Source organism: Cibotium barometz, chromosome 49 (genome assembly GCF_041138505.1).
Source record: "Cibotium barometz isolate CiBa-2024 chromosome 49, ASM4113850v1, whole genome shotgun sequence".
Taxonomy (NCBI): Eukaryota; Viridiplantae; Streptophyta; class Polypodiopsida; order Cyatheales; family Cibotiaceae; genus Cibotium; species Cibotium barometz.
Window position 1 is genome coordinate 3356528 of NC_141094.1, and position 20590 is coordinate 3377117.

The 20590-nt window shown below is 41.2% G+C and overlaps 1 protein-coding gene and 1 non-coding gene across 4 annotated transcripts in view; both read left to right on the forward strand.

The window, feature by feature from the left end:
* The window catches only part of LOC147610205 (uncharacterized), an 82427-nt gene extending 79078 nt beyond the window's left edge, over nucleotides 1-3349 (forward strand). For all 3 annotated transcript variants that reach the window (XM_086786001.1, XM_086786003.1, XM_086786002.1), the window contains one exon: nucleotides 2000-3349. In XM_086786001.1, the coding sequence (XP_086642127.1) occupies nucleotides 2000-2787 (788 nt within the window). In that variant the 3' untranslated portion in view covers nucleotides 2788-3349. The remainder of the gene's footprint in view (nucleotides 1-1999) is intronic.
* Nucleotides 3350-19378: 16029 nt separating this feature from the next.
* TRNAQ-CUG (transfer RNA glutamine (anticodon CUG)) lies at nucleotides 19379-19450 on the forward strand. The gene has a single exon. It is a non-coding gene; the product is annotated as a tRNA-Gln (tRNA).
* Nucleotides 19451-20590: the final 1140 nt, after the last annotated feature.

Here is a 20590-nt window from a genome sequence, read left to right on the forward strand (position 1 = left end):
TGGATTACGTAAAACGAATAGAGGCCATGATTCAGTTTGGGTGGTCGTGGATAGGTTGACTAAAATGTGTCGGTTTATTCGGACAAAAATGACAGTGACTACGTCTCAGTTAGCAAGGCTATTCATTGAAAATATCTATCGATTATATGGCTTAACCTACTGATATAGTTAGTGATGGAGGTACTAAGTTTATTAGTCATTTCTGGCATGTTGTGTTCAAGAGATTGGACACCCTGCTAAGTATGAGTACGGTTGATTATCTTCAAAGTGATGGTCAAACCGAGAGAGTCAACCAAGTCTTGGAAGACATGCTACGAGCATATGTAAGCAAAAAGCAAATTAATTGGGAAGAATATTTACCCATATTGGAATTTGCTTATAATAGTGCCAAACATTCAACAACGGTATTTAGTCTATTTATGTTGATAATGGTTTTCAACCGCAAGCTCCAGTGGCCTTTGGACTTGAGAAAGAAAAGATACAAAAAGTTAAAGATTTTCTTCAAGATCTCCAAGAGATGACAAACATTGCGAAAGATAATGTTAGGAGAGCACAGGACCGTGCTAAACATTATGTAGATAAAGATTGTAGACAAATCATCTTTGAGGAAGGTGATAAAGTGTTTTTAAAGGTTCCCGCACACTCCGAATCTTTGAAAACGGAGATTTAGTCCATTAATGTTGATGTATGGTTTTTAACCGCGAGCTCCAATGGCCGTTGGACTCCAGAAAGAAAAGATACAAAAGGTTAAAGATTTTCTTCAAGATCTCCAGGAGATGACGAAAATTGTGAAAGATAATGTTAAGAGAGCAGAGGACTGTGCTAAACATTATGCAGACAAAGATTGTAGACAAATTATCTTTGAGGAAGGTGATAAAGTGTTTTTAAAGGTTCCCGTACACTCCGAATCTTTGAAAACGGGGAGAAGTCAGAAGCTTAGCTCCAAGGTATTGTGGTCCATTTACAATACTTAAAAAAGTAGGTAGTGTTGCTTATAAGTTAGCTTTACCAGAAAGCTCTAAAGTTCATCCAGTTTTTCACGTCGATGACGATAATCTCGTCAGTAAAGAGATCCTAGTAGAACTTAATGAATCCCCATCCTTACCACACGAACCAGAAAAAGTCTTGGATTTTCAAGAGAAAAGAACTCGACACTCTGTACGACAGGAGTGTTTAGTCAAGTGGAAGGATAGACCAGAAGAAGGTTCTACCTGGGAAAAGGTAAGCACACTCAGAAAGAGGTTCCCGAATTTCGTTTTTTGAGGACGAAAACTCCTCTTAAGGGGGGAGTAATGTTACGACAATGGAATAATTGGGAGCCTAGAGAGCTCTACTGTCCAGGCAAGGCACGGGGGGCTTTAGGGAAGTCAAAATGACCGGGTATGGATTCAAGAGTGGCCGGACACTAGTGAGAGTGGCCGGGCACATGTGAAGAGCAACTAGCAAATAAAAGAGTTGGGTCCTCTCTTAGAGGGTCGTGTGTTTTTGGCTGAGGTTGGGTGAAGATAAACATGAGCTCTCAGCTTCCCTTGCTTGAAGAAGGTTGTGCAGCTGTTGTTGCCCTCAGACAACAAAGTCTTAGGTACATCCGAAAAGCATATAAGATGCGCTAGTTATTTGGCCCAATTTCATTTTCAAATTATGCATACTCATGGAAAAGACAACAAGGTAGCAGATGCAGGGCTGTCGCCCATGGGAAGCCCAAGACCAGCCCCTCAAATGAACATATAAAGGGGTTTTATTAGTATTTTTGGTCATCTACCATCACCGTATATTACAAATCCTTGCAAAAGATATTTTTATGAAATGTGGGAATATGTAATAAAAGGATGAGATACGAGCATTTTATGAGATGTGGGAATATGTAACTAAAGGATAAGATACGAGCATTTTATGAATGGATTAAATGGTTAAGGTGTATGTGCTTTGTTTTAATTAATAATACGAGCATTTTATGAATGTATTAAATGGTTGAGGTGTATGTGCTTTGTTTTTTCAGATGCTCTAAAGTACACCCAGGTTCAGAGTTCTCAAATGTCATTTGAAGAAAGGCAAGCAGCTTATTTAGCAGCTCGAGAACGAATTTTTTCGGAAGATTTGGGCCAATCCTCAAGTGAACCACCTGTCTCAAGACCCAGGTCTGTACCTGTAGTTGCACGCAGGATGATTGCACATGCTCTGGGTAAACATGCTTTAGCAGAGCAGAACTCCAAAGCAGCTCCTAGTTCTGAGCCTGCCATAGCTAGGGAGCTTGATTCAACATGCTCTGGCTCTGGCTCTGGCTCTGGATCTGGATCTGGCTCTGGCTTGGATACTGAGGAGCTCATAGAACCCACTTTCGTGGATGATGCGTGTCCTGCAGCAGTTGGTTCAGATGTAGAGGATGCAAACTTTTCAGAGGAGCCTTCAAAAGGTTTGGAGTACTTACATGCTAAGGCAGCCAAGCGAATGTTTGCACAGGCGTTGGGACTAGGATTTCCAAAATCAGCTTATAGAGCTTCTAGCAGGCAAACAGAAAGGAAGGCTACAGAGAGCAAATGCCTGCAACAAACTGAAAGCCATATAGATGTAAAAGAAACTTACAGCCCAAGACCATCTGACATGTTGAAAGGTGGTCAGCTGTCTCCGAGTTTCAATTCTTCTTTATCTCTTTGTGACCAGTCCAGTCAACCAGCACTTGCAAAGACTGCACAACTTGAGCAGGGAAAAGCTGCCCAGAGAATGCTGGCACAGGCTCTTGGATTTCGTAGTTTATCAGTAGTGGCAGAGAGGAGTAAAAGCTCTTGACGGTGGGGTGTGCTTGCAAAAACTAGCAAGCATTGATGTTCAATTATGCAGATGAGTGAAAATCACACCTCCCGAGATCCTTTGTATGCAAGTTACATTGTCCAGTCGCCATCTGGGAGGAGAGTTGGGAGAAGCTTCTTTGATGATTTGGACCTCATGTCCTGCTGTTGGGATGCTATAGTTTAATTTGTTCTGAGATTTTTAGAGCATCTCATAGGCTTCTGGTCCGATGTATATAAGGCAAAGGATGTCTGCGTCATTGGATACTGGTGTACTGTATTTGCCACTTTGTCTGCTTTGTTAGAAAGGCAACTATTTTAAGGTTGCCTCTTTGGTCCTTGAGCCTGTTGGTGGACATGCGTAGACTGCATCAAAGGGTTATCTGTACACAAGGAAAAGATGGTTTGCTCTAAGAGGTAGCCCATGGTTGCCACTCATCCAATGATCATATTTTGGATCTTTTTTGTATCATTTTTTAGCACTTTGTCCAAAGTTCAAATGATATAGTCGGAACGAAAGCCTTTTAAGATCCATTAATTGAAGTCGTCCACATTCTCGACATGCCCGATGCTCTCTTTACAACTGCACACCTTGGACCCCTGATGTATGGTATATTGATTGTTTATAAAAAAAAAAGTTCCAACACATTCAGAAACTGAAGTCTTAAAAGTTGATACTCATCCTGGTCAGAATTTTAATGTCATGACCTTTTCACATGGGAGTCGCATGCTAGATGTTCAAGTAGGTCATGCACTCGTATCTCAGGTAGCTGTTTTTGTTTCAAAAGTGTAGTTTGTGTGAGGCAAACTAATAGTCTATGTAAGGAGGCCCATTTGTTCTATAAAAAAAGGTGGGAGTTTCAATTTTATTACAAAACAGTGCATCGTCAAAGCCTTACAGACTTTTTGGATTTCCCAGTGTGCATGGGTTGAACTTATGAGCCATCCCGTTCATTGGATAGCATTCAAGGCTTGCCTTGTTGATAAAGCCCCCCTTAACTGTTCATCTGTTGGGGTGGTAGTACATTATATACGACTATGCATCATTATCACTTTGAGATGCAAGGAATGAAAGGTGGTACCCTTCTGATGCAAGCGTCACGAAAAAAAGAGAAGCTACAGTGGACTTGGAATACTCATTTTCACATGTTAAAAATTTACTTTTCGTGTGTGCGCATGTGTGTGTTTATACACACATATATAGACATATATGTACATGTTTATATGTATTTATATATATGTTCACACACACACACACACACACACACACGTATATAATACATGTTTATATGTATAAATGTATGTATACATACACACACGTAACTCACACCCACTTTTTTGTGAAACCACTCCATTCATTAAGGAATGCATGGTACATTCATATATATATATATATGTGTGTGTGTGTGTGTGTGCGCGCGCGCGTGCACGTATGTAAAAGCATATATGTGTGTACACGTGCACACGTCTATATATATATATATATATATATATATATATATATATATATATATATATATATGTATGTATATAGTGTTTATATTCATTTATGTATGCATATATATAAATATAAATATGTGTGTGTGTATATTTATATATGTATGTATATATATTTATACATGTGAGTGAGTGTGTGTCTTTTATATATGTGCGCGTGCATATATATGTATGTATGTAGCACATATATATTTCTTACACACACACACACACACACACACACACATACATACATACATATATATATACATACATGTGTACATACATACATGCATATATATGTGTATGTACATATATATACACACATGTATGTATATATATATACATACATGCATATATATGTGTGTATGTACATATATATACACATGTATGTATATATATATGTATGTATGTATGTATATATGTGTGTGTGTAAACACATGTACGTATATGTGTGTGTGTGTGTGTGTGTGTGTGTGCATGTACATATGCACATACATGTGTATATACATATATACATACATATATATACACACGTAAGGAGAGAGAGAGAGAGAGAGAGAGAGAGAGAGAGTTAAGGATGATTTATTAGCAATGTTAGATACATGAGAAGACATTTGGTAGGGCTCAAAGTCTACAAGAGGCTTAAATAGCCTAAGAGACCAAGGCAGCACAATGTATATATACATACATAGCTCTGTTCACACACACACACCCACACCCACACGCACATGCACTTGTCTGCGTGTTTATAGAGAGAGAGAGATCCACATAAAGGTTTCATTTGAACTATTTGATAACATGTATATATTGAAAATTTGTAAATGCATTATATCTTCTAGTAAATTATCTGTATGACAATAATTGGCAACACAAAAAGAATAAATATTTTGGTTGACTACTCATTAATGAGTTTATGTTACATGAAACAATTTGTAGTGCTAAAATTATTAATGAAATAAATCAATAAATTATTATTCATTTTTTTTTGTGGATTGTATGATTTAATTGTTTAAAAGAAAGAAATTTACATCACATCGTGCTGGTGGCATGTTTAGCATCTTCTTAACTATCTTGTGGAGTTTGTGATTGGATTGTTATCAAGCAAGGCATTTGAGATCTCTTCAAATGGCTTTTAATTTTTATCAAATGTCTTTCAAAATTGTCAATATGTTGCTTGAGAGCTTGTCTCTTGCGGAGTTGTCGAATTAGGAAACCTGTAAAAGTTCAAAGGTGAAATGCTTTGAGAATAAGAGGAGTGGTGCCACACACATGTTGACACACAACACGTATCCAAAGAAGAATGTTTTGAAAAGATAACGAAAATAGTTTGAATTGATAAAATTTGGTACATGTTTGTGTTGGAGTGGAGATCAAGGTAGCAGCATACACATAGATGCATCAAGAAAGGAGAGATAGATAGAAGCATAAGATTAATGAGAATGAGTGAAGTAACATGATAAGGTCACTTACACGCACTCATAAGAGTGTACATATGCTTGGAAGGAAAAATAATAAAAAATATCGAAAACTCAAAATAATAAAAAAATCTAGCAAATCTTAACAAAACCATACCCCTAATACATAGGAAATCCTTATCTACAATGGAGATGTGAGGGAAGAATGGGCAAGAGGTGAGAGAGGTAAGACAGAGAGAGAAAAAAAGAGTAAGGTGGGAGAGATCTTGTTGAAACAAAAAGTAAAGAGAGGAAAGCGTGTTGGGTTTTTTAATTTTGCGGCATTGGTATCAGCGTTGAAGACGTTGATTTTTGACGCGTATCGACGCCATAACTTATTTCCTTGATATTTTGAATTTCATGGAAACAAAATTAACCTTACCGACTCAGAATTCGTATTCCTACTTAAAGAGAGCCATATTTTCATTTCTCCATAACATTTCTCTTGATCTCTCTCGATTACCATCACATTTCTCTTAATCTTTCTCCATTTTGTCAATGGAGCATAGAAAAATTTCACCATCTTTAGATGAAAGACCTCAACAAGGGAGCATGGCATGGCTGGAGCATAGTATTCAATGTCCGTGTACAGGTTTGCAAGTACTCTATATTAGAAGACGGCGTCTAACTATACAATATGTCGAACGATACAGGGAATTCGACAAGTTCTTACTTGAATTAGCATATAATTCTGATGAGGTGAGTTGATTGGGCCCTTTGTTACACACCCTCTCCCTATCCCTTTCACTCTCCATGATCTCTCTCTAAATTGTTTTGATAATTTTGTAGAATGTAGATGATCTAAAAAAATTAGGCGAGGTACAAGGCATGGAACTCTTGGGAGAAGAACAACAAGAACAACAAGAAGAATTGGTTGATGATATGGAGCTGCAAATGCAAGAGGATATGGAACCACATGCACAAGAAGATTTTGTGAAAGAGCTAATCAAGGCAATGTTTGAAGGCAATACATAGGATGGACAAGACAGGGTGGGGCCTTTATTGATGTTGAAGGCGAAGCCTTGGGCTCCTTCATGGTAGTGATGCCACATGGGAAACTCTGCCAAGAGGATGGTGATGAGTTTAAAGAAGCAGATGGTGGCGATGATGGTGGGATTTGTGACCTGGTCATATTTGGCCGTGAATGCATGCATTTGAGCCAGTAGGATTTCTTTCATGCATGGGCTTTGGGACATAGGAGGACTGAACCATGGAAAGTTTAATTGTAGCTTAGGGTTCTAAACCATGGAAAGTTGAATGCATGCATTTGGGCCAACAGGCTTTCTTTCATGCATGGGCTTCAGGACATAGGAGGACTAAACCATGGAAAGTTGAATTGTAGCTTTTGTTCAGTGCAGGAATAGGTCCTAGGCCTATCGACAAACACATGGGGAGGTAAGCCGGTTGATGTGGAGATGGTAGGGTGCTTTTTAGTACTTGGCCCAGATTTGTGGCTTGAGAAGGAAGGGATGCCACCAAACTGGTTGCTCATCCATAAGATCAAATGTGAGGGGCCAAGTATCGAAGTGGGACTGGATGTAGCCACCACGTTGTCGGTGTCAGGTATTGTCTTACTTCCAAGCATTCTGCTTGGCGTCGATGTAGAGCGAAAGGACATTAATGTCCATGCGGGCTGTGATCTTTGCTAGTTGGTGAAGGGGGTGGGGGCGAAGGGTTGCAAGGTGGTGTGGTATGGGGTGAGGGAAAGAGGGGAAGGGTGGTGGTTGAAGAGGTTGACAAGGGGAAGCTGGTGCTTGATAGGATTTTGGCAGGAGCATTGGTGGGCACCAGTGGGGGGTGGGTTGGGTGGCGGTTGAGAGCTGGAGCCTGGGCAGCAATAGGGGTATGGGCCAGGAGGAGGTTGGTGGGCAGGGGGGTCTGCTCCGGTGGGATGGTTATTGCCCTCATCGTTGTCCTCGCCATCACTGTCATTGGAGCTGGTCAGGGTTTCGGTGCGGGACGGAGAGGCTGGGTAGCTCGGTGCAAGCATTCATCAAAGCATCTACTTTGCATTCGTGGATGTTTGACGTCTACTCCGGAGTTGCATGCTGCGTTTGAATTACGCATTCCTTGGTTGCCCTTTTCTCAGTGATGTCCTTGATGTAGGAGTTGAAGGAGGATGCACAACCATCCTAGGCTGTTTGGGCTATGCGGCGCAGATCCTGTGCTTCTCGTCGGTGTCCAACACCTGCCCTCCTGTAGCCTGGCTTGGCATTGTATGTCTCGATAAAACAAAAGAAGTTGAGGAGGTTGGGTTCCAAGGGATGCATGGTAGGCAAACTGCTGAGCCCAATCTGCTCCAGGCGGGTGATAACAACAGTTGGCTTGGCGACGGCTCGGTAGAGAAAGGCTCGGTGTAGTAGAGAAACTTGTGCTCTACTTTGTGTGTGTTGTTCATTAGGTTGTGGATGTGGCATGGCCATCAACTTGTATCATCAAGGCCTCACGTGCTAGGTCAGGTGCTTGCCATATTTATCAAACCAATGGCCTACGTGCCATCTCTTCATTTGGGGAGTGTGAGAGACCACCTCGAGAGAGGAGTCGAGTGCTCGGGAGTGGCCATGATAGTGGCGGGCTTGCAAGTGGGCATGAAACTATGAAAATTTAAGAGAAAAAGCTGCAATAGTTAGCTAGGGTTTAAGAAGAAAAATGAAAAAATGAATGGTGGTGGGCCCTTATATAGATTTGTAGGGGAGGTATGGCCATGGCTTCATAGAGGAACTGGCGTGGCTTCACGGGGGAACGCCTGTGGATTGGTGAAAGGGAACAACCATGGATTGGGGAAAGGGAACGGTCGTGGCTAGGGGTGAGTGAACGGCCATGACTACACTAAGAGAACGGGCATGGCTAGGGGTGAGTGAACGGCCATGACTACACTAAGAGAACGGGCATGGCTTGACAAATGAACGACCATTGAATTGTGGAGCAGGAGTGAATGGTCGTGGCTTGGAGGAGTGAATGGTTGTGGATTGACAAGTGAATGGCCGTGAATTGGGAAAAGGGAATGACCATGGCTAGGGTGAGTGAATGCTCATGGCTACACTAAGAGAATGGATGTGGCCTCATGATAGATGAACGACCGTTGAATTGTGGAGCAGAAGTGAACAGTCGTGGCTTGGAGAAGTGAACAGCTGTGGATTCATGAGTGTGTGACCGTGGCTTAAGGTGAGTGAATGGCCATTTTATTGCCCTTAGAGAGGATTTCTTTTTGGTGGCACCCCGTGAACATGTTTTGTACCTTGGACTATGTGGTCAGCATCCCATTGTGGGTTTTGTATTGACTTCTTGCCTAATTGGCGATGGTGGCGAGAAGTCAGGTCGTCCAATTAGGTTTGTGCAAGGTTGGTAGCACTTCTTGAAGCCTTATTACCTCATGGGAGGGAGCTATTGTTGACAGTGAGGGGTTGGAAAGGTAAGAGGTTGAGTAGGGGTGTAACAGGGGAGTTGTATTTTGGTAGTATGTCAATGTGTCATAACCTTTGAGGTTGCCGAGGTTTGAGGGGAAAGGTGGGTTCTTCGGGGGATCCACATGTTGGTAGCGCCCTTATAGTAACCTTGTGCAATGAGGATCTTCTTGGGCATCCAACGGTGAGTATTGGTGGTTCATGTGGAACAAGGGCGAGCTGGTACCACTGCTGGAAGTTAGTGGCATTAGCAGTGTTAGCTAAGTTAGCAAGCTTCATTGGCAAGGTTTGATGTGTTGCAGAGTTGGTCTCACTGATGAGGTTTTAATGGATTGGATGGGGTATCTTGGTAAAAGAAGGGACTCTTTTTGGGTGGCATAACTCTATCCTTGTCGGTAAAAGCAGGGGAGTTATGGTTGGTGAAAAGGGCTTTGCACCTTGAGGAGGTGACATTGGTGGCTCCGGCTCTTCTTTAAGGACAATAACTTGCCCTGAGGCCAGTTGTAATGTTGACATCCTTGCATTCCAATAAATATGACACCGGTTGTGGCCCATCCATCCTCTTCCCAAAAGGATTTCTTCTTGCATTGTCCGTGAAAGCATGACATATAACTTTCCTTCCAAGGGGTTATCTCCAATGTGAAATAAAACTATAACAACACCTAAGCACGTAACAAAATGCGAAGCAACGATAGTGATGGTGGCTGGGTTGTGGAGTAAGGTTGGCCTCCTAAGAGAGTCCCATGTGTCATAGGACATTAAATTATGGTTAGCACCTATATCAACAAGTGCTAACTTTTGGGTGAAACTTGTTGGAGTGGTCATTCCTAACCACAAACAAGTAGGTTTCATTTCCCACTCCTCCTTCTCAAGGTCTACTACCTTAGTCATGTTTACTATGATTTGTTGGCCTCTAAGTTTCACTTACTATTCCTTGGCTTCTTGTTGTGCTATTTTTTCCATCTCATTTTGTTTTTGTTTCTCCTCGTTTTTGAGGTGAATTGCCAACGCATGACTTGGTATGTATGTGTGTCCCATTCAACGGCAAAAGCTGTTTTATGCTGATCTTTTGGGTCGATCAGCACTTAGTTGTAGTCGAAAAACCCGATACCATATCGTTGGTAGCATTGACCTTTTTGAGGTCTACGCTCACTCTCCCTTTTTCATTATTTTTGGGTACTATCATGATGGGTGAGACCCATTTGGTGTACTCTATCTCGTAGATAAATTCAGCATCTATAAGCCGATTGATTTCTTCTCGGACCATCTTGGAGTACTTGGGTTTCATAGGGTATGCTCTCTACTTTACTAGCCTTACTCCTTCTACCATGGGGATGGTGTGTCTAACCACTTGAGGAGGTACACCGTTCATATCCATATATTTCTAGGTGAAGCAATCCTGAAATTTTATGGGGAGGTGAGTAAGGTCTTTCTCTTCTTCTGTGGAGAGGTCTTTCCCAATTTAGATGGGCCTTCGATCTTCCCCTGGGCCTGCCAAGTTGATCTCCTTGACCTTGGCTGGACCATAATAAGAGGTTCCTAGCTTCCCATCATGGGTTCTTTGGGCCTTTTCATATTATACAAAATGGTCTCCTACCTTGTAGGCTTTGAATTGTTTGGGTACTTGCTAAGTTGTTTGGTCTCCTCAGATTTAGCGCTTTCCTCATCCATTCTTTTTTTGGCCTCTTGCTTGGCTAGTGCCAAATTTTTGTTTCGTGTTTTACGTGCAGAGCAGAAAATATTTTGGGGTTTGGATTGGAAACTGGATAACTCTTCTTTTTTTGTGGTCACAGTGTTAATCTGGAATCGGAAACTCATCGATCTCCTTTTGCTAGACGTGGCAGAAGTAGGAATGTGCGTTAATAGTCTCCACATATCTCAGCCAATGTTCTTCAGATTCTAATGAGAAGATGTAAGCTTCCCTTCCTATGAAGCCATTAGTTTTATGGGTCTTGCGGGTGGGGTTTTCTTGTAACGGTCTTTCCTCTTTGATTCTTATAAGTTCATAGGTTCATGGCTTGTAGCATCGGCGGGCATACACGTGGTGCTGAGCATGTAGAGGGATGTGATCTCTTGCAAGTCTGTTGTCATGGAAAATCTTGTACCCGTGCATTTTGGAAGTATGTCCATGGTGTGCATCCCAGTTCTCAGAGTCTTTCGACTCTGGGAGAGGTGCAAATTCCATGCTATCACGTTCATCGTCCAATGTTTTATGGCATGTTTGGCATAAGTGTACTACCATAGATCTCACAGCAGGTACTGAATCCTTTGCCCAATGGTCCCCCACTCATTGTATGGATCTTCCTATTGTGTAGGAGGTTGAACTTTAGCATTAAGTCTTTTTTTCGAATGTAAATGTGATCCATGTCCCAGTTAAGGATCATCTTGGTTTCTTTCATAAAGGGTCATTCTAAGATGCAATCGTAGGAAACAGGCTACTGGCCAAAGCTCATCACCACAAAGGTGTGTCAAAACTTGGTTCTAAGAATCTTAATCTTTAAATCTTGTAGAAGACGTATGGGCTTCGAGGTGGCTCCATGAGCTAGTTTCACAATCAATGCGATGTTATCCATAGGAGGTCTCCCCCATTTTTCCCAGCATTGTTTTGTAACAATGCTCACTCCTTCCCCACCACCTATAGGATGGGGGTGACTTGAAGCTCGTCAAAATTTAGGGGCAGTGCTGCGTTAAGTTTATCTTGTTCAAATGATTACCCTAACTTATTCACCCAGACCATAGGGAACACAGATAATTCCGTCTAGTTCTATGGATCCTTCCTCATCAATCTTGTTGGAACTTCCTAGTTCCTCCTATTGTTTTATTCCTGCTCACCTTCCTTCCATCCAATCCTTCATATCCTTCCATAGACTCGGGCTACCTTGAAGTAAGGTGCCAAAGGGAATCTAGAATTGTGAAGACAGAAAGGAAGAAATACCTATAATATCTCTCGGAGGCATGCATTCATGAATCTAGTTATCCCTATTCAAGCTTAGGCTTTCAAGGTGTAGGGTATAGGGATATGAACTAGTGTCTATTCTTCTTGGGTGGTTGTCTCTCAGATTCTTAAGGTATGCAGCAAAAGGGTTCACCTGTTGAGGGAATCCTGTGGCTTTTGGGTCTACCTCTCGGAGAGAGGTTGTTCAGGAGTGTGCTTGGTGGTGGGGACTTCTGTTAAGCTCTTGGGTTTCCTCAGTTGATTTTAAGTTGGTCATAGAGGAACTTCCCATAGTTTGAATTGCTTGAGGTTTCTCCTCCATTTGAGATTGACAGTCCTTGACTTGCTCTTGAGCAGCCTTTAGTCTCCCCTTCTCCTCGATTAGGTTTGGATATTCGCCTAACTTTCTGAGTAGACCACTGGGGTCTATTTGCTCTCTTTCTTGAGGGAAGGATGGTAGTATCTTTTCTTTTTCAGATGAGGAAGATGATACATTGGTAGTTGTCCCCTCATCGGATCCACTTTTTATGATAACACGACTATCTCACTTGCCGATCTTTGTGGCCTTTTTCTATCGAGAGCGCTTAGTTTCTTGTGCCTGTTCTCAGGAACCCCCTTAGAAGATAAGATTCTTGCATGTTCTAAGGCTTCCTTATTCTATGAAGTAGATGCTTCAGCACAACAACAACATGGGCTATGGCTGTCCTCCTACTTTTGCATTCGAGTGATTGCATTCAGAGGCACTATGTGGATGAAGCCATCCTGTATGCTCAACAAGTTAATGCTGGTACTAGGTTTAGCTTCATTTACCTTCCTCATTGCACTTGTTCTTAATGGGAAATCCTTGTACAAAGGATCTATCTCACAACTTATGCTGCATAAGGGAGCTGCATAAGGGAGTTAAGGTGGGAGTACTCACACAGGAGTACTAGCCATCCCTTTCTTAACTTGACGTTTAGCTATTTGATGAGCTCCAGCGCATTGATAGCATTGCATAGGAGGTCATTTAGATATACTGTTTAAGTCTTGTCCCTGCGGTGTTGCGATTCCTAGGTATATGGGGTACATTTACTCACCCTCCATCACGTAGTGACTTAGGATTTGCGAGGGTGTGCTGCTTGGCTCAAAGGGTTTAAAGATGATGTTATTGATAGCTTCTCCCTCCTCCCCTTCTTCAAAAATTTCAGTTAGGGTCAACCGCTAATAGGGGTCACTCGAGGTAATGGTGGTCGTGGTGGAAGGACTGGGGGTGGCAAGGGTACCTTGGGTACCTTAAGGATTCCTCTTGGGGCCACTTCATGGCCAAGTTAAGGTGTATTGTGTTGTGCTAGGCAAAGAGATTTTGCAACTTTGTTGTCACTAATTTGGTAATGTGTTACAGCTATTGGCAATCATGTGTGATGTAGATCTCTTTGTTGCCAACTTATCAGCATTGTGCACTCCTTTCACATGAGACAGAGACCTCTTCAAGTTATCCACAATCAATGTTGATACAATATGATTTGGGAGTTGAGTTACATCCACAACCTCTTTAATTTTTAGATGTTACAATATCTGGCCCCCAAAATGTTAGCCTTTGTGCTCAAGTCAAGGTCGCTTGTCTCTTTGTTTAAATGTCACACCATTAACAAAGCCAAGTGTCATAATTTATTTACAGAACAAGCTGACGATTGTATGGGGAGCAGGGTTCCTCTTTACCTAGCTCACAATTGTGGGGCTGAACAATTACTAATGCCTTCATACTCCATTATGATTGAATTGGAGGAATACATCTTGAAAAACAACCAATATTTGATTATAAGTGAAATTAACACCAGTAGAATCTTCTTATGTGGAAAAACCATATACAAAATCAAAATGTGAGAGAGATGAGGTAGCAACTTGCAATGGAGTTCTGATGTGGAGAGGAAGAAATTGAGAGCATAGCCAATAGTAGAGTGTACTTACCTATGTGTATGGAGAGAGAGAGAGAGAGAGAGAGAGAGAGAGAGAGAGAGAGAGAGAGAGAGAGAGAGAGAGAGAGAGAGATTAACGTCTACAAGAGGCCAAAGTGGCCTATGAGACAAAAGTACCACTCAAGGAAACTAAATGTCTCGAGTAGAAAATGAAAAGCATAAACTGAAAACAACTAGCTATAACATGTGGCCAAAGAGGAACTAGTGGCCTATGAGACAAAAGTAACAATACATCCAAAACTCAAGGAAACTAAATGTCTCGAGTAGAAAATGAAAAGCATAAACTGAAAACAACTAGCTATAACATGTGGCCAAAGAGGAACTAGTGGCCTGATACAACTACCAGAAAAGGCATATTTGATAAAAGTGTGGAACTGGAAAAATGGTAGACTATGGGAAACAGCTGAGATAGACTCATCCCATAATATCTCGCATAGGTCGATCTAGCATAGACAGGCTGAAGTGGCGAGGTCGTGTCGTACGATGTCGTGCCAATATCGCTTGTATCCTCTAATAATCTGGGGCCGCGGCCCAACGGGTACATAGCTCTCCAGCTATGTCCAGGGTGACTCCTCGAGGTGGTTGTGTGGGGCAATTCAACTTGTGGTCAACGGTGCGCAGGGTCGCTTCTGTTGCTGTGAAGAAGTCGGTGAGGATGTGCTGGCATGTGTCTCGGACATGTCCTTGTTGTCTGGAGCGTAGAATGTGGTCTCAATGTCTGTGCAGCACGAGGAGAAAAATCCCAAGGCAACACTGGTCTGAGTAGTCCATCACTCTGGACAATGGCCCAAATGCAATGAAAGTGCCCTCGGATCTCATAGTACACTGGGCAACCGACATATGTAGTGCTCCTCAGTCTCTCTGGCTCCAAGTGACAGAGATGGCAAATCTAATCCTCAGGGGCAAGAGAGTCAGCTCCATATCGATCGGTCTCTATCCTCAGCCGATGTGAAGATGTGCGGATCTGGCTCATATCACATCTGACTTCATGAGAGAGGTGAATGTCCATGTACCTCCTCGGGCGGACAACAAAACCAATTATTGTTTATAGTAGTGCTTGCACCTATCTGACAGCCCAAGAGGGAGAGTTGTGTGTGGAGATATATATACATATCGAGAGAGAGAGAGAGAGAGAGAGAGAGAGAGAGAGAGAGAGAGAGAGAGAGAGAGAGAGAGAGAGAGAGTTTAGCCAATGGTAGATAGTACCATCCAAGGACCTGTGGGTCTGTAGCACCTACACATGTAGACCTATGTGAGAGCTCGAGAGGGAGACCTCTGTGTGTGTGGGAAAGAGAGAGAGAGAGAGAGAGAGCAATCCAAAATAGAATCCAAAATAGAATCCAAAATAGAGAGAGAGAGAGAGAGAGAGAGAGAGAGAGAGAGAGCAATCCAAAATAGAATCATAATTCTATTTTAACAATCCACAACATCATGAGGCATGAGGGCATCACGAGGGGACATGAGAATAACTCCTCTACACTTTAATTTAAAATTTGGCGGTCACTTTAAATTTTTACCTTTATCAGTAAAATTAAGTACTTAAAGCACACTTAGTACTCCACCATTCTTTGGTCAAAAGGAGTACTATTTTGAACACCCTTCATGCTTCCACCCGTTATACAAATCCTAAGATCTCCCAACTGAGATATTATTTTTCATGTGCACATAGATTCCTTGGCTTTTGCAATAATTGGTTGCACTTTGACACAACTAGGGAGCATAACATGGATTTCCTTGTTAGCTTTACCAACCAATTGAATGATGCTAAACAAAACTACACCATCATAGAAAGGAAAGGACTCTTAAAGAAATACCAACATTATCTTTTGGTAAATAAAGTCGTATTTTTCATAGACCATCTGCAACAACATACGCTCCTCTATTTGGTCAATAAGCCTTGCCCTATAACTTGATGGCTCTCTTGATCTTACTAGAGCTTGATTTCATGGTGGACCGTGTGGAAAGTCTCACATCATGTGCATGTCAATCACTTGTCGTGTATCCCCAATGGAGAAGCGTCGATTGGAGTGGAGGATAAACTAGTGAAGTCAAACAATGAGCACATGCAAAATATTACAACGCTTACCTAAAGACAAGGTTTCCTCTATAAATAATAAGCAACTAAACACACAATCAAAGACATGAGTTGATGGGAGGAATGTGAAGCGGATGGGAAGGTTTGAAGCTGGCATGCTATTTTTATACAAATGTTATTATGATATCAAAATGACGAGCACATGTTGCAGTGAAATTGAATCAATGAGCACATTAAAAAAACACCATTGAAACTCAACTAGAATGCTTGGGTGCCCTTATCCTCTTGATTGCTCGCACGTGTGCATTGTCAATATACTTTGAAAGAACGTGTGTCCTTTCGTTCACATATAAACATCTTGAAACGCTTGAATAAAGATGGACATTGCAATCGATACCATTCCTGTAGCATGTCTTCTTCATATGCGTGTCTTTCTCAAGTTTATATGAACAACTTATAGAGCTCAAACGAGCATGAACATCAAACCTATGATTATATTCGACGACATGAGGAATCGATGGACATCGAAAGAGATCTCAGAGTACATCGCAAGGTAGATAATTCCAAATTCATTACCACATTTGATTCTGAGTTACACGTCATTCATCAAGACATAGGATTTTCACGCTCGTTTGTGTGAGTGAAGAAAAAAAAACCATACATAAAGTATGGTGGGGAGTTGGCACAGTTCTCTCCAAAATTTAATAAACATAGGAGAATGTGCCCTTCCCCCATTTCCTAAATAACAGTTTTGATATCGAAAGTGGACCAAAACACCTTCAGTATTGAAGGTGGCCATTCATAGGGAAAAAATGCAACTCCAAGGTTAAAAAAAACCTTTGAATCTGTCTATTATCCTTTCAAAAAAAACCCTTCTTATAAAGGTTTTTAAACCTTTATCTCAAAGGTTTTCAGCCCTTACTCATCCAAGGGTATGGTAAATTTTTCATGAAAATCAATCCTCAAATTTTTTTTTATGAACTCATATGCATGGAAGTCGTCTATCATTTTGTAATGGAGTTAGACATTGCCCTTGTGTTGATAAACAAGTGGTAAGACCTCTCCTAAATCAATGTTCACATTGGTGTATGTATTTATGCATCATAATGAAGTGGAAGGTGGAAGCAAGAAGCATATTGAGGAGTACATGCATAAGCTATTGAAACATGGGTGGCAGCCTTGTGTTAGTCTATGTGGTAGTTGGACTAAGGAAGCTAGCATGATTGGAAGGAGACATGTATGCATAAAGCGTGTCTACCATGAGAAAGGATTGGAGAAGCACGAAGATGCAACCAATGAAGCCAATGTAATGAAGCATGGTACATCCAAATCCCACTTGAAGTTTGTCTTTTTTGCAAGAAGATGATTTCATCAAAGCGAAGGAACAACAAAGGTGGTGCACAAAACCACTATAGAAGAGATGGTACCAAAGATGTTACTAAGGTTGAGGGAAATTATGTAAATTCCTCAGATAAGCAACTCTTCTAGTTGAAGAGTGAAGCATGTTTGCTAGAATTGGGAGTGAACCACATTTCTCTATAACTCATCACTTTTGTAAAAGCCTAATCTATAAAGGCTACCTACCTTGTCGTATGGTTGAGAGGGGGTCATTTTGTTCTTGTATGTCCAATGCTCACCTTGCTCCATGTTTGGCGTTTTCCCATGGTGGTGGCATTGAGAGGGGGTGTTGAAATATACAATGTACAAGTGATAAAGGGTCTGAAAAAGAGGTCATGTAGGTGTGAACACACCCCTAATAAAGTGGGCACGTGGGTGAAAAAGGGATCTAGGATTGGCCCAACCCTAGCCCTTGGTGAACCCTATATAAAGGGTAGGAGGCTTCACTTTTTGTTACACAAGTAACACAACACTTGAAGGTGAAGGTTAAGGTTAAGCCAACTTTGGAGTGACTGAAATAGTAGGTAATATAGAAGCTTTCTATATATCTTATGTTCTTGCTCTCTCTCATATATGGTCCTCTATCTTGTCATCAACTATTGTATTTGTTATGCATACTCCCATAATTTTGACACTTTCTAGCTTGCACTTTATTGGTTGTGCGCACATACATCGCTTGCTTTCTCTCACATAAATACCACGTTAATGTTCCTCTTGTATTATGGAAGGAACTTTGATGATATGCTCGGTGTGCTCTTGATTCACACCAAAAAAAAAAACGAGGAGAAGTTGAAATCCCCAAGAAAAGGGCCACGAATCATAGGTTGCCAAAATCCATTCCTTCTAGACAGGCTTGGTGTCGTGATGCTTTTTAGCAAAGAGGCAACATCATCTTCGCTGAGCTTTCATGGAAGCAAGAACCACTGCTCTCTTTCTATCTCCTACATGAAGGCTAGAGGCTTGCACGTCGCGCTTACCAAAAATATGAGGGCTCTTTTGTTGGGACCAAGCATCGCAAAGTCTCACTTGATCAAAAGCTGGAAACCCCATTGTTTCTCATAAAATACACGCAAGTTTTTTACATCAATCAGTGCAGCATATTGTCGTGAGATTATTGAGCGAGATTTTGAAGGAAAGCTTTTTTTATCTATTTTTAGGAAGCTTGTTATTTAACGAGATTTTCAAGAAATTTTGATAATTTATTTTTATTTACATGCCATGTGGTTTTCTCTCCTTTCATGCTTTTCTCTCAACACCCATATGTACGACACATGCCTCATGGGTGCTTGTGTAAAAAGCATATCTATGCTAATAAGTGTGCTAGCCCACTTGGTTAGCGCGTTTGGTTTCCTTGCAAACAAGTAGTTGGAGGTTCATATTCTCCTGGTAGAATCTATCTGACTTCATATCCTCCATTGTGTTAGCAACAATCCTTGTAAATCATGACTGGTGAGTGTACTTTGTGTTTTGAAGTGCACTCGCACTTTTTAAAAAAAAACTAACGAAACTAAACAAATGGGTTTTGAAGGGAATAAAAAAGTAGAAAGTGGGGTGGCTTGTGTGTGAACGGAGGAGTTAAGGGTCGGAGGGCTTTTGAAGCTCGCTGGCTATGGCGGATGTGAAGCTCAAAGTGTAGAGAGAGAGAGAGAAACAACTCAGCACTTTGACCGAATTTAGGGTTTGAAATGCAGAGGGAGAGCCATGTGTCACGTTCAAAACGATCACCGAGAGAGGACGACGAATCCACTGCCTAGTTTTTTTTTTGAAGAAGCTACGAAGGTTAAATTTAGCCTTACTAGATGCCCCCCCCGCCCCCCGCCCCCCCCAAAGCATTGGATTTTCGTGAGCAATATTAAAGTGCTACCATATGTAAGCTTCACATTTTCCTGGAATAATATTATAATATGTTTTTATCGCCATAACAAACAACATGGTCCTATGGTCTAGTGGTTAGGACACTGGACTCTGAATCCAGTAGCCCGAGTTCAAATCTCGGTAGGACCTTTTTCTTATATATAGTTAGTTTATATGTAACAATGTGATGAATCTCTCGTTACTTCTATGAGTTCAAATCTCGGTAGGACCTTTTTCTTATATATAGTTTATATTTAACAATGTGATGAATCTCTCGTTACTTCTATGGGTTTAGTTTCCATGATGGCATAAGGATAAATACTTTACTTCTGTAGGCATTGGCACTCACCTTTTTCTTATATATTGTTTATATTTAATAATGTGATGAATCTCTCGTTACTTCTATGGGTTTAGTTTTCATGATGGCATAAGGATAAATACTTTACTTCTATAGGCATTGGCACTCACCTTTTTCTTATATATTGTTTATATTTAATAATGTGATGAATCTCTCGTTACTTCTATGGGTTTAGTTTTCATGATGGCATAAGGATAAATACTTTACTTCTATAGGCATGAGAAGGGTTTTAGTTTCATAGAAATATACCAACTCATGTGTCGATGGATAAATAATTTTAGTTCCCAAGGGGTACCTTAATTATTTAGTTCCCAAGGCGTACCTTAAAAGAAGGTAAAATCCTACGAGTTGTGATTTCATTTTATACTACTAGTAGTGATTTCATCTTGTACTACTAGTAGTGATTTCATCTTGTACTACTAGTTGTGATTTCATCTTGTACTACTAGTTGTGATTTCATTTTATACTACTATTAGAGGCTATTAAATAAGTGGCCACATAAATATTCACTCAACTGGTTGGTATATTCACTACGGTTACGAACCATACTGCTCAAGAGTTTTTGAAACCCTTGCTCCCACTCAATAATCAGCCACCCAGGCTCACTGGCTCCTCCTTTCTTGTTGATAATTGGTCAAGCCTTGCTAGCCTACACCTCCCTTCCCCTCCCTTCTCCACCATTCCTCCATTTGTGCCTTCCTAGACATACTCCTCCTCCACAATCCCTTTCAAGAAATAAATGTAGCTTACCCCCTCCAAAAAGGGGAGAGAGAGAGAGAGAGAGAGAGAGAGAGAGAGAGAGAGGAGGAGGAGGAAGAAGATGATAAAGAAAAAGAAATTATATTATCATCTACGGAAGGCCAAAATGGCTCCCACTCAATAATCAGCCACCCAGGCTCACTGGCTCCTCCTTCCTTGGTTGATAATTGGTC